The sequence below is a fragment of the Trichogramma pretiosum genome, unplaced genomic scaffold (assembly GCF_000599845.2).
Source record: "Trichogramma pretiosum strain Unisexual culture from Peru unplaced genomic scaffold, Tpre_2.0 scaffold25, whole genome shotgun sequence".
Classification (NCBI taxonomy): domain Eukaryota; kingdom Metazoa; phylum Arthropoda; class Insecta; order Hymenoptera; family Trichogrammatidae; genus Trichogramma; species Trichogramma pretiosum.
In genome coordinates, this window is record NW_019641621.1 from 494760 (window position 1) to 507055 (window position 12296).

The 12296-nt window shown below is 41.3% G+C and overlaps 1 protein-coding gene across 3 annotated transcripts in view; it reads left to right on the forward strand.

Moving 5' to 3' along the window:
• LOC106654232 (5-hydroxytryptamine receptor-like) overlaps positions 1–12296 on the forward strand; it is a 55568-nt gene that overhangs the window by 9201 nt on the left and 34071 nt on the right. For all 3 annotated transcript variants that reach the window (XM_014374005.2, XM_014374004.2, XM_023458839.1), the window contains exon 2: positions 988–1249. In XM_014374005.2, the coding sequence (XP_014229491.1) occupies positions 994–1249 (256 nt within the window). In that variant the 5' untranslated portion in view covers positions 988–993. The remainder of the gene's footprint in view (positions 1–987; positions 1250–12296) is intronic.

The following is a 12296-nucleotide window of genomic DNA, read 5'->3' on the forward strand; positions in this document are numbered from 1 at the left end:
GCATACACACACACATGCTTTCACATCTTTCAAATCTAATCAAAATGCGGTTAACAAGGTCTATTCTCTTTCTATGCGCCGTCTATATCTACCTGCGAACTTGATTATTTTTTTTTTTTTTGTGTGCAAACTCTCCCTCCCACGCGCGCGAGCATATGGAAAATAATAAAACAGTGAAATTAAAAGTACAAAAAAGTGACTCGTTTCTGAGTGGCTTTTTTTGTCCGATGTTGATACAGTCCGAAAGTTGTTTTCCTCGTGTCCTTTCACCGGAGAGACGCGCAACTGACTAAAATTGATTCTTGTCCTTGAACAAGGAAATAATAAAAAAAAACAACGTAATAATGCTCACACGCGCGTATCATTAATTTCCTCGGGAATACATAATTTTAATGCATATAAGTTTTCAGTGCAGGAAATATATAATATTCCTTAATAGTAAAGTGTGTGGAAATATTATTAGCCATAAACTCGCGAGGCTGTGCAGCCAAGGGTTGATGAGGCATTAGCTTACCTCATTTTAAGTTGTATAATATTTTGTAGCCAATTAATTTAAAAAGTAGCAGTAGTAGTAGACGAAAATGGCATTTAATGCCCGCGCCGTCATTCGACATTGATAAAGTTGAAATTGTTCGCTGTAAGTACAGTCGTATACATTAAACGCTCGAAATTTCGCAAAAAAAAATTGTAATCCTCGACGCATCCCTTTAAATAATGAACATTCAACATTTTTCATTAAATAGTCGCATTTAATACGAGAATATTTTATGCGGACGTGGCATAAGCCAGATTAATTAAAATTGATGTAACGTGATTATTTTTCATTCATAAAGAGCCACAACAGGTATCATTATTTATCAAAGTACCAGAGCAATAGCTACAACGCGTAATCAAAAATTTAACGAACATTTTTAAAACTTTAAACTGCAGCCTCGTACAGGGCAAATTATAATGATTAATTCATCAAAACGAATCTTTTCTCCGCAGAGTGCTATGGGTGGGGAGCAAACATGGTGGTCATGGGGTTCGCAGACCCGCAGCACGTCGATCAACGCGACTTGGCCGACGTGGAACGATTCGTCGTCGACGGAGTATCCCATTGCCTTCAACTTCAGCGGCGGCGACGGTGGCAACGGTTCGACTTGGCCGGAAGACGACGTCAGCATCGAGACCCTGGGCGACTACGATCTACTCGTCACCGTGCTCATAGCCATCCTCCTGAGCTTTCTCATCATCGCCACGATAATTGGTAAGAGACGGATATAGCATCGTATTGAATTTAAATATTGATTGCGCCTTGACTTTCGAAGAAAAAAGTATATACGAACGTACATATAAGTTGGAAATATAGAGTAAGCAAGAGTTGGAATTGTTTCGATGCATAAAAATATGCTCTCTCTCTCTGTGTGATCGCTTTGTTTTGAAATGATATCGAGCTTTTTTCGGTAGTAGAAAGAGAGAGAGAGTTTGAAACTTGCAGAAATCGACGATTGCGAGTACGATACTCGCTCGCCCCGTCTTATCCATTTTCCAAGAGTAGTAGTATACTACGCGATGTTTCGGATTCACCCAAATTACATTTCCCCGCGTACGTTTCATCTTTGCTTCGTAATATCAAAAAAGAAGAAGAAGAAGAAGAGGAAGGTAGGATAACTCGATTTTCGGAATAGGAAAAAATATCAAACGCGATATCCATTATTAAAAAAATTGAAAACAAGATCGTATACTTTTCTCTCGTTCCTCATATATATTTACTCGCCGAAATTTCTGCTGAAAAGCAGCCATTATCGATATATATGGGTACAATTCGGGTATAGCACGACCGCTAATTGGTATTTATCTGGTGTACGTATCAAAGGCGAGAGTGCCTTTTTTAATTCACTCTCGCGCGTTCAAAACTTTTCGAGCTTTAAGATAGGCCCTCGGAGACCTCGCGCGAAACATAAAAACGTAGTTTTCGTTACCGCTGCACTTTCCTCTCTCGCGGCTCTCGTGTTAATTTCGAAATGTTCGCGCGCTTCCTAACTAAGAAAAATGATCGTCTCCCCAGCCTCGTGTGCGTTCGGGAAATAATTTTTCCAAATGGAGAGACACGCGATGATAATTCTTAAAATTGATTAAAAACGATACGGAAAAGTAATCTTCGGTAACGAAAAATAGCCTTCGTTTTATCGGTCGAAAATTTATGTTATACGAGCAGCTAGTATCCTTTTCTTCGGTTACAATATAATATTCCACCAGCACCAGCACCAAGCGTCACCGCCACGGGGGTGTATAGTACCATTCAATTATAAACTATATAATACGCGAATTGTAATCGTTCAACCGATCGTGTCTCTTTTATTATATAGTACCACGTCGTCGTCGTAGTCGTACCCGGCGCACACAGAGCGACGTATCTTCTCTCTCTCGTCGTCGATGAATATCCCTCGCGAATGCGTAACAAATCGAATTACCTCGGCAGTTCGACATTTAGACTCTCGTCGTCGTAGTCGTCGTCGTCTACGTCGGAGAGAGATTGTAAACTCGAGCGAGCGAGAGAATTCGAATAAGTTGTAGAGAACTTGGCTATATCTTCGGCAAAGTGTACACACACACACAGAGGGACTCCTGCTCGATCTTATATATATGTGTACTACCTCCCAGGATTAACATTCGCAGAGTCGTAGAGAGAGAGGGAGATGAGCTCGAACTCTTTTCTTCTTCGCGCACGGCTTAAAATTGAAATTCAGATATAGAAAATGTGCGCGCGAGCAGCAGCAGTGTATTAGCTAAAAGCGTGTTATATATGAGGCATTTCATGCGAAGTGTCCTAGCGCTTCGCCGCGTGGCCCAATTAAGCGAAATCACTCAGTTTCTAACTCACGTAAAAAGTATCAAAATATACTCAGAAAAAATAACTAACTAATGATTTCGATAGGAAATTTCCTCAGCTTTCCGATGGTGGAGTCAGATTTTCCGAAATTTTCCATTTTCCCCGGAAAAATTTGACATAAAGTTTAAAACGCAAATATCTCAAAAAGCCCATTTTTAAGATTTTTTTAAATAGTCCCAATCGAAAGCTGAGGAAATTTCCTAACTGTATGCAAGTTTTCAGAGTGTGCAATTGATTATTACTTAGTGAAACACAGCTGTGAACATCGGGCGCTCGGCCGCGCGGCGGTATAACGCCAGCCGCCGCGCCGTCAGCCATCGCGCGGCACCCACTGCCCTATTCTTGTGTATGACACGACTCTAATTTCTCTTTAAAAATTAAACAAATACATGATTTCGATGTATTTTTTTCTCAGCATTTCAATGGTGCGGTCAAATTTTCCAAAAATTTTCATTTTCTCCGGAAAAACTTGACATAAACTTTCAAAGTTTTTGTAATTTACATTTCTTTCGTGTTATGAAATTTTTGGAAAATTTGACCGCACCATTGAAATGCTGAGAAAAAAATACATCGAAATCATGTATTTGTTTAATTTTTAAAGAGAAATTAGAGTCGTGTCATACACAAGAATAGGGCAGTGGGTGCCGCGCGATGGCTGACGGCGCGGCGGCTGGCGTCATACCGCCGCGCGGCCGAGCGCCCGATGTTCACAGCTGTGTTTCACTAAGTAATAATTAATTGCACACTCTGAAAACTTGCATACAGTTAGGAAATTTCCTCAGCTTTCGATTGGGACTATTTAAAAAAATCTTAAAAATGGGCTTTTTGAGATATTTGCGTTTTAAACTTTATGTCAAATTTTTTCGGGGAAAATGGAAAATTTCGGAAAATCTGACCCCACCATCGGAAAGCTGAGGAAATTTCCTATCGAAATCATTAGTTAGTTATTTTTTCTGAGTATATTTTGATACTTTTTACGTGAGTTAGAAACTGAGTGATTTTGCTTAATTGGGCCGCGCGGCGAAACGCTAGGACACTTCGCATGAAATGCCTCATATATACTTAAAACTGGAAAACTAGAAAATAACGTTTCGCTAGCATTCGTTAAAAGCTCTCTTGTACCCCCGTCATAACTGCTACACTGCTACAAGATAAATATTAAGAGAAGTTTCGTAATTAGAGCGTTACATCGCCCCGGCGTTGGCGTGGCTCCCCCCGAGAGGAGTATAAGAGCTGCTGCAAGCTCTGCTGCAAGCACAATCCTTGATATACCTATATAGCAAAGGGTTACCGTACGAGGCAACAGAGAGAGAGAGAGAGAGAGAGAAGTCGTGAGATTTCATTTTGTTTCGAGGTACTTTCGCAAAAATTGCAAAAAGATGTCAATCTCGCCCACGCGCTGTACTGCCTTTTTATGGGCGTTTCGAAAACTACCACCACAAAAATAATAACGATGCGTCGTCCTGTGGTGCGTATCGTTGTTGCTTCATTGATTACGGCACGACACGAAAAAAAACTTACGAATTTTATGGCTCGCGCGCGCGCGCGCACACAACAACCAGTATATTGGCTTTGGCTTTGGCTGCTGCTTTGTCTTTATTTTTCTCCGCGCGCTCGACGCGCTGCTCGGACTAATGAGGAGCAGTGGCGGCAGCAACGCATAATAAAATCTAATTTTACACGTTTGCTTTTTGCATTCTCTCTCTCACTGACTGGCGGGCGAGCGAAAGAGAGTAAAAATTTTTCCATCGGAAATCAAAACTGCCGCAGTGGTATTGTATATATACCAACGACTGCGCATACGGTGGCGGTGGCTACGGCTACGGCTACGAACCGGGAGCTCGTGTTATGACGTGCGAGTAGTAACCATAAAAACACATATGAGTCGTTAAAGAAGACACTATCCGTGGGCATAAAAGGAAAAAAAGAGGGAGAGAAGGCTAGGCCGCTGCCGCCGCCGGGAGGCTATAGAGGCGAAATTGAATTTTCACTCTGCTAGCCGACATTAAGATCTCGTCTCTCTCGTTCGGATGGAAAACGAGAAAAAGAGAGCGGCAGCAGGCATGGAAAAGTACCTAGACGACGACGTATTTACATTGGTCAACGAAGATTGTCCGTAATAAAGCTCCTTATATCATTTCTCTTTGGCGAGAGAGGGTAAGGGAGCGGAGTTGAAAATAAAATAAAATAAGCGAGAGCCGAGAGGAGCGAATTGCGCGCAGAATTTTATCTTTCTAAAGGAGCTCTGAGCTTTTCACGTGCTCTCGTCGTCGTCCTAGTAGGGGGTAAAAGGGACAATTTTTTCATTAAAAATTGTTTGCTCGCGTCCTCTCCTCTCTCAAATACTGATCTCACTGGTACATAGCCTACGGTCGCCGCGGTATATATGTGTAAGCACAGGTGAGTCCTTCTTCTTCTACTTCTTCTTACTTATGTGTACTATATGTTGTACTACTACTCGTCGTCGTCCTCGTCGCAGTCTGTGGTCAGTATATAGCTCTGCGGTATATATGTTTGAAGATGCTGAGTCAATACCGCTACTAGTACTACTGCTACGTTGTGTGTATTTGCCATGGAGGAGGTGGAGGAGGAGGACAGCCTCTCCATCTCTGCTATACGAGCTCTAACGAATGCCCTTGATTCTATCTCTCTCCCGGGGCAGCATGAAATGCGATGTCGCATTTACAACGAGTCGACCGCCGCCGCCGCCGACGGAGACTCTCCAAGTTAAATTACAGATGTCTATTTTTCCAAAAAACGCCCCCTCCTATTTATATGTACCCTTTATATGAGACTGGAATTTCAAAAACTTTGTTGTGTCCCAGCTCTAAAATTCGCGTGTACAATACGAGCTTTTATTTCCCGCTGCTGCAGTTTTCTTTTTCCGTATTTTTTTTTTTTTTTTTTTTTTTTTTTTTTTGNTACGTTTTTTTTTTTTTTTTTGTTTTTTTTTTTCGTTGTTGCTCCGTATACACACGGGTCCTGTGCGCGCGCGCTCATGTATATAAGAGAGAGAGAGAGAGTTCATTTTAATAGACGCGAGGCTACGGCTCGGCGCGCGCTCCTCTTCAGGCAGATTAAACGCAGAATCAACAACGCGAAGCGAAAATACCGGTATATATACAAGTCGACAGAGAGAGAGAGAGAGAGAGAAAAGTGGATAGACATTTTGCTCTCGATTAAAATAAAATGAACGTAACTAAAAATGCAGAAAGCGAGAATTTATTATAAGAGCGTGTTGTTCTCTAAGCTTGCGCAGCTGCTGCTGCTGTGTAGCTGTGTATAACGCCGCGCTGCTCGAGTTATAGAGTGAGATAAATGAATACAAGACTAAGATAAAGAATTCGTTTAAAGCTAATCTAGCTGACAATTTGCCTGTCTACCTTTTTCTCTCTCTCTCTGAATTAATTAGGTTTAGCGTTGCTCGGCCCATGTGCAGCGGCAGCTCGCCTCGCCCGTACACGTTTCTTATCCTACACGCACGCGACTACTTCGTGCATGTTTCAATTTGCTATATTGTATCGCGCGCGGCGCGGCTCGTTTTATAATCGTGTGTATGTGTGTGTGTGTGTGTGTGTATGTTGCGGGGGTTTTTCTTCTTACTCACCCTAAAAGAAGACAAGATATAGCCGCCGCGGTGAGGGTGAGAGAGAGAGTGAAATATGCGCGTAACCCAGTTTTAATAGAAATAAAGTGTACGTGGCGCAATTTAAGACTTTTGCAATTTGCAAGCCCCCTTACACACACACACACACACACACATATACACACACGAATTTAATATATCTTTTTAGCCAGGCGGAGGAAAGATGATGTTATCTGATCGATGTGTGAGCGCGCGTAAATTAGCGGCAGCAGCAGCTTCGCTCGAAATAAAAGAGACGAGAACGAAAAAAAAAAAACGAGGGGAAAAAAAATCGGCACACGCTAATCGATGAGATATATCGGTGCACACACCGCGTTAACTTTACAAGTTATAGCTCTCTCTCGATTCGCGCGCATGGGCTTTTTTTTGCGTGTGTGCGCCTATACGTATACGCTCGCGCCTCCCGGATGGACGACCGGATGGTATTGAAAAATGAAAGTTCAGTGAATCTGTCGCGAGCGAGGCGCATATAGAGAGAGAGAGAAATTGGCCTCGGGAACCATGGCCAATTTTACGGTTGTATAGCAGCAGTAGGCAGCGGCAGTGGCGCGACGGGGACAAAGAAAAATGTGAAAAATATGAGAGCCAACTCATTGAACTCTCTCTCTCTCTGCTGCTGCTACTTTTTTTGTATTAAATTTACTTCGATCCTCGACGAGGTATATCATTCGCCGAGGCGCGCGCACGATTAATTTCCGAGTTTCCAAATGTACATCGCATAAATTGAGAGAGAGCCAGCGCGAGCGATAGCGCAGGGGGGGCGAGAAAGAAGAACGTGCATTGCAGCCCCTACACCCGATACATATACATCTTCTAATCTCTTTTATAACTTAATTTTATTATACATCCAGGCTATACCGATAGCAGCTATTTCTCACGTATCTAGCCCTACTTTCACGATCGTTTATCGTCTTTATCGCGATATAAACCAAACATTGTGTGCACCAGCAGCAGCGAAGGAGAACCTCTACGGATATTTATTATATATTTGTATCTATTTTTATATATATTTTTCGAGAAACGCTTCGAAATTAAAATAAAAAGAAAGAAAAGAAAAGAAGATGCGATTCGTTATTCCGGAAATAATGATAATAATAATAAAAAAAAAGGGACGATTGCGTAAAAAAGTCCAACAGCTAAAGAAGCAGCAGGGAAGCACTGCAAGTATATACAGGAGACGCTGCGCGCATATAATAAAAATTACACGGGGCTGAGTCACGGATGAGGGGGTATATTTTTATCCCGTATATATAAAAGAGGAGGAGCAGGAGGACCTTTATATACGACGTGCACACTCACATATGCGTCTCTTTGGAAGAAGCGGATTTTTTGTCGTCAATAGAAAATATACTATATATGTGCACGCTACAAAGAAGAAGAAGAAGAAGAAGAAGAGCTTTGGCCTCGGCTCCACCGGAGGGTACACATATCATACATACATCTGTGTGTATATGTGAAGAATAGTCCTTGCAGCTGACGCCACCATGCAAAATTTTCTCTCTCTATATATATCCTATATACTATTGGAGCGGACTCGCATTGGGATTCTCGGGTCCATGTACACAGAGAGAGTGAGTGAGTGAGTGAGAGAGCGAGACAGCCGGTGCTGTGCAACCACTACCACCTATCTATATCGCGAAAGCTCTATTATATAAGCGTATTACTACACGGCATAGGGAAAATACAAAGGGGAGAAGGGTAAACTTGGACACCTGGGTTGATCTTTGTTATCGGTAATCAGCGAGGCCTCCCTCCCTCCCCCGCTCATGATATACATGCATATTCACAAGCTTATATATACAGAGAGCTACGAGCTCGAATATGACACGGCGAGAACACAAACACACACACACAAAGATATGTGTGTACACGTCAAGAAGAGATCCTCCTCTGTCTCTCTCTCTCTCTCTCTGCAAAGCCCTGCCGCGCCGCTCGCAAGCTCGCAAGCTCGCTCGCGTCGTCTCCGAAATTATTCAAGTGCCGACAATGCCAGCGGGGCCTGTCTATATATACACGTGCTCTGGGTTTCTCCCGATGCTGCTGAGCGTATATAATACGTGTATAGCCGCTCTGGGGGTTGGGCGGCTCGGGGGCTGCTGCCGTAAGCTACTACTGCTGCTATGACTGCCGCCGCCGCCGCGTGTAAAATCCATTTTGAATGCCGGTACATCTGCGCGTGACTCGGGGCTTAATAAATATTTTATAAACGTTATCAAGAGGAGTAGTAAAAAGTCTGGCTTCGTCGGTGGTGGTAGTGCTCCCGCGTGACATATATACACGCACATACACAGATCGACGACGACGACGACGACGACGAGGAGAAAGAAGAAAGCTAACAATCGAGCCGTGTCATTGCTGCCGCTGTAACTGCACCTCAATTTCTCGCCTTTTATAACTCGAAACAAGTGCTTCGGCCAACAACTTTGCGTATTCATAAAAAGCTAGCTCTCCTACTCCTGCAGCGTCAGTACGCCATTCTCGTCGTTACATCGCTGCTGCTGCTTTATACATATACAGCTATGCTATACGCATACCGTAAACACGCTCTTGAACGCCCGAACAAATTTCCCTTGAGTTTCGAATTGCCAAGCAGCAGCAGTAGCAGTAACGGCGGTAATAGTAGTACCGCTGCCGTCGCGCGCGCGAGCTCACGTAGACGAGCGAAATTCTTAATCAAATCAGTCGGATTTTCTTTTTTAATACAACAACGCCGAGGCGAGCGAGGCCGCGGCGCGCGTTTATAATATGCACGACGCGAGAGCTTGCGAGCGAGATTATCTTTCACGCGCGCTAGTGAGAGGGAGAGCTGCTGCTGCAGTGGAGGCCGCAAAGCCACTCGTGTGTATGAGAGTGTGTATGTGTTTGCTTGTGTACGAGGGCATTATCAAGCGATCGCGCGCGAGAACGTTTACTGTACCAATACCCCACGACGCCCGCGAGATACCGTTATTATTATACGTAAATATCTTGTACGTAAACATGTACATTTGTATGTAATACGCGATGCGTTATCGCGCGAGGTGTATAACGAAGCGTAAAACGACGTGTGCTTTTGGTTTCCCTGACGCCAAAGTCGAAGTGCAGGACTTTTCCGAGCGAATTGATTTCGAAAAAAATAAATAAAATAAAAATAATAATAACGCTGGCTCGTGTGGATAGAGCTCGACGAGCCGCAAGCTCTGTTGAGCTTTAATCTCCGATGCTTGCCACGATTTATCCACTAACACACGGTCTGGACGGTATCGTATTTTTCTTTTACCTTTTTTTTTATTTTGGTTGCTCCGAGAGGAAAGCTCTTGTGCGATGGACTCGAAAACAAATTTTTGTACCGGGTGTTGTAGAAAAGAATCGAAATAAGCGATGCCGCAGAAACTTAATTTTTGTTTTTTTTTTCGTTGGGCTGAAGTAGATGTTGAAAACGTTCGAACATTTTAAAATTTACATGCTGAAAATGAAAAGTATTCTTTTTTAAATGTTTTGAATTGTTTTTTATATCCTATATATTACTCCTTGAAAACTTTTTAAACGTTTTTGCGTCCCCAATTTTTCTGATTTCGATTTCTAAAAAAAAAAGAAAAAACATATATATACATATATGTATATATTATATAATATATCTATATATTATATATAATATATATGTACATATATGTACATATATGTACATATATATATATATATGGGTCAAAATAATACTTTTTTACAAAACCGTGCGCACGTATATCACCGATCTTGACGCGCTTTTGGCATGTTATAGTACATGGTAAAAAGGTCCCAAAAAAAAATTTTTAGACCCCCTCCCCCCTCCTACCCCCCACTTCCGGTATAAACGTCCATTTTCGATCTATATTTTTTCTGAGGACATGAAGCAAGTAAAAAATCTGAAAAAATTCATAAAAATACTTTTCCACAATCCAAACAACCTTGAATTTTTTCAGATTTTTTGAGTGCTTCAGGCCTTCAGATAAAATCATTGAAAATTTCAAAAATCGAGATACGGCGGTATGAGCCGATGTAGTACTCGGAAATTTTTTCAGTTATTTTTCGCATTAAAAAACATAACCTCAATTTTTTTCAGATTTTTTCAGATTACCTAACGCACCTTTTGAAGCCAAAAACCGATTTTTTTGACGAAAATAATTTTTTTAGGACAGTACGGAGCCTCGAAAAATCTGAAAAAAATTTTTTCTTGTTTTTTTCATCAAAATACGTAATCTCAAATTTTTTCAGATTTTTTAATTGAAGGCGATAGCTTCTAGGGCCGAAAAATGCTATTTTTAACAAAAAATGGTTCCTAGAACCCGATGGTTCCGGTGAAAAAATTTGAAAATATTTTTTTTGAATTCCTTGTCAAATTTTAATAAATTTTGACCGTTTCAAAAGTTCGATTGAAGCTTCCTAGCTCATTTTAGAGCAGGACAAAGATTAGTGCAAAATATCTGAAGACGTTTCTGAAGACATTAAGGAATGATAAAACTCGTTTGATGCTCTAAAATGAGCTAGGAAGCTTCAATCGAACTTTTGAAACGGTCAAAATTTATTAAAATTTGACAAGGAATTCAAAAAAAATATTTTCAAATTTTTTCACCGGAACCATCGGGTTCTAGGAACCATTTTTTGTTAAAAATAGCATTTTTCGGCCCTAGAAGCTATCGCCTTCAATTAAAAAATCTGAAAAAATTTGAGATTACGTATTTTGATGAAAAAAACAAGAAAAAATTTTTTTCAGATTTTTCGAGGCTCCGTACTGTCCTAAAAAAATTATTTTCGTCAAAAAAATCGGTTTTTGGCTTCAAAAGGTGCGTTAGGTAATCTGAAAAAATCTGAAAAAAATTGAGGTTATGTTTTTTAATGCGAAAAATAACTGAAAAAATTTCCGAGTACTACATCGGCTCATACCGCCGTATCTCGATTTTTGAAATTTTCAATAATTTTTTCTGAAGGCCTGAAGCACTCAAAAAATCTGAAAAAATTCAAGGTTGTTTGGATTGTGGAAAAGTATTTTTATGAATTTTTTCAGATTTTTTACTTGCTTCATGTCCTCAGAAAAAATATAGATCGAAAATGGACGTTTATACCGGAAGTGGGGGGTAGGAGGGGGGAGGGGGTCTAAAAATTTTTTTTTGGGACCTTTTTACCATGTACTATAACATGCCAAAAGCGCGTCAAGATCGGTGATATACGTGCGCACGGTTTTGTAAAAAAGTATTATTTTGACCCATATATATAAATATATATATATATCCAAAAAATTGGTCGTTTTTTACGATTTCGCACGTTTTAAGCCTTTTTTTACATTTTTTACACATTCTTCTTTTGTGGCGTGCACGTTCTGGCCTCTGTTGGAACTTCTTCGGGAAATTTTTTTTTCTCCTGCTCTCGCGGATGAGTTTGTGGTGGAGATCTTGAACGCGTCGACCTGGTGCACCGAGTCCCCGTTCTGGCACCTGTTGAAACTTCTTCGGGGAATTTTTTGGTTCTCCTGTTCTCGCGGATGAGTTTGTGGCGAAGAACTTGAACGTGTCGACCTGGTGCACCGAGTCCCCGTTCTGGCCCTCGTTGGAACTTTTTCGGGGAATTTTTTTGTTCTCCTGCTCTCGCGGATGAGTTTGTGGTGGAGATCTTGAACGCGTCGACCTGGTGCACCGAGTCCCCGTTCTGGCACCTGTTGAAACTTCTTCGGGGAATTTTTTGGTTCTCCTGTTCTCGCGGATGAGTTTGTGGCGAAGAACTTGAACTTTCTTTTATTTGTTGATTCTAATAAAAATTCATTAA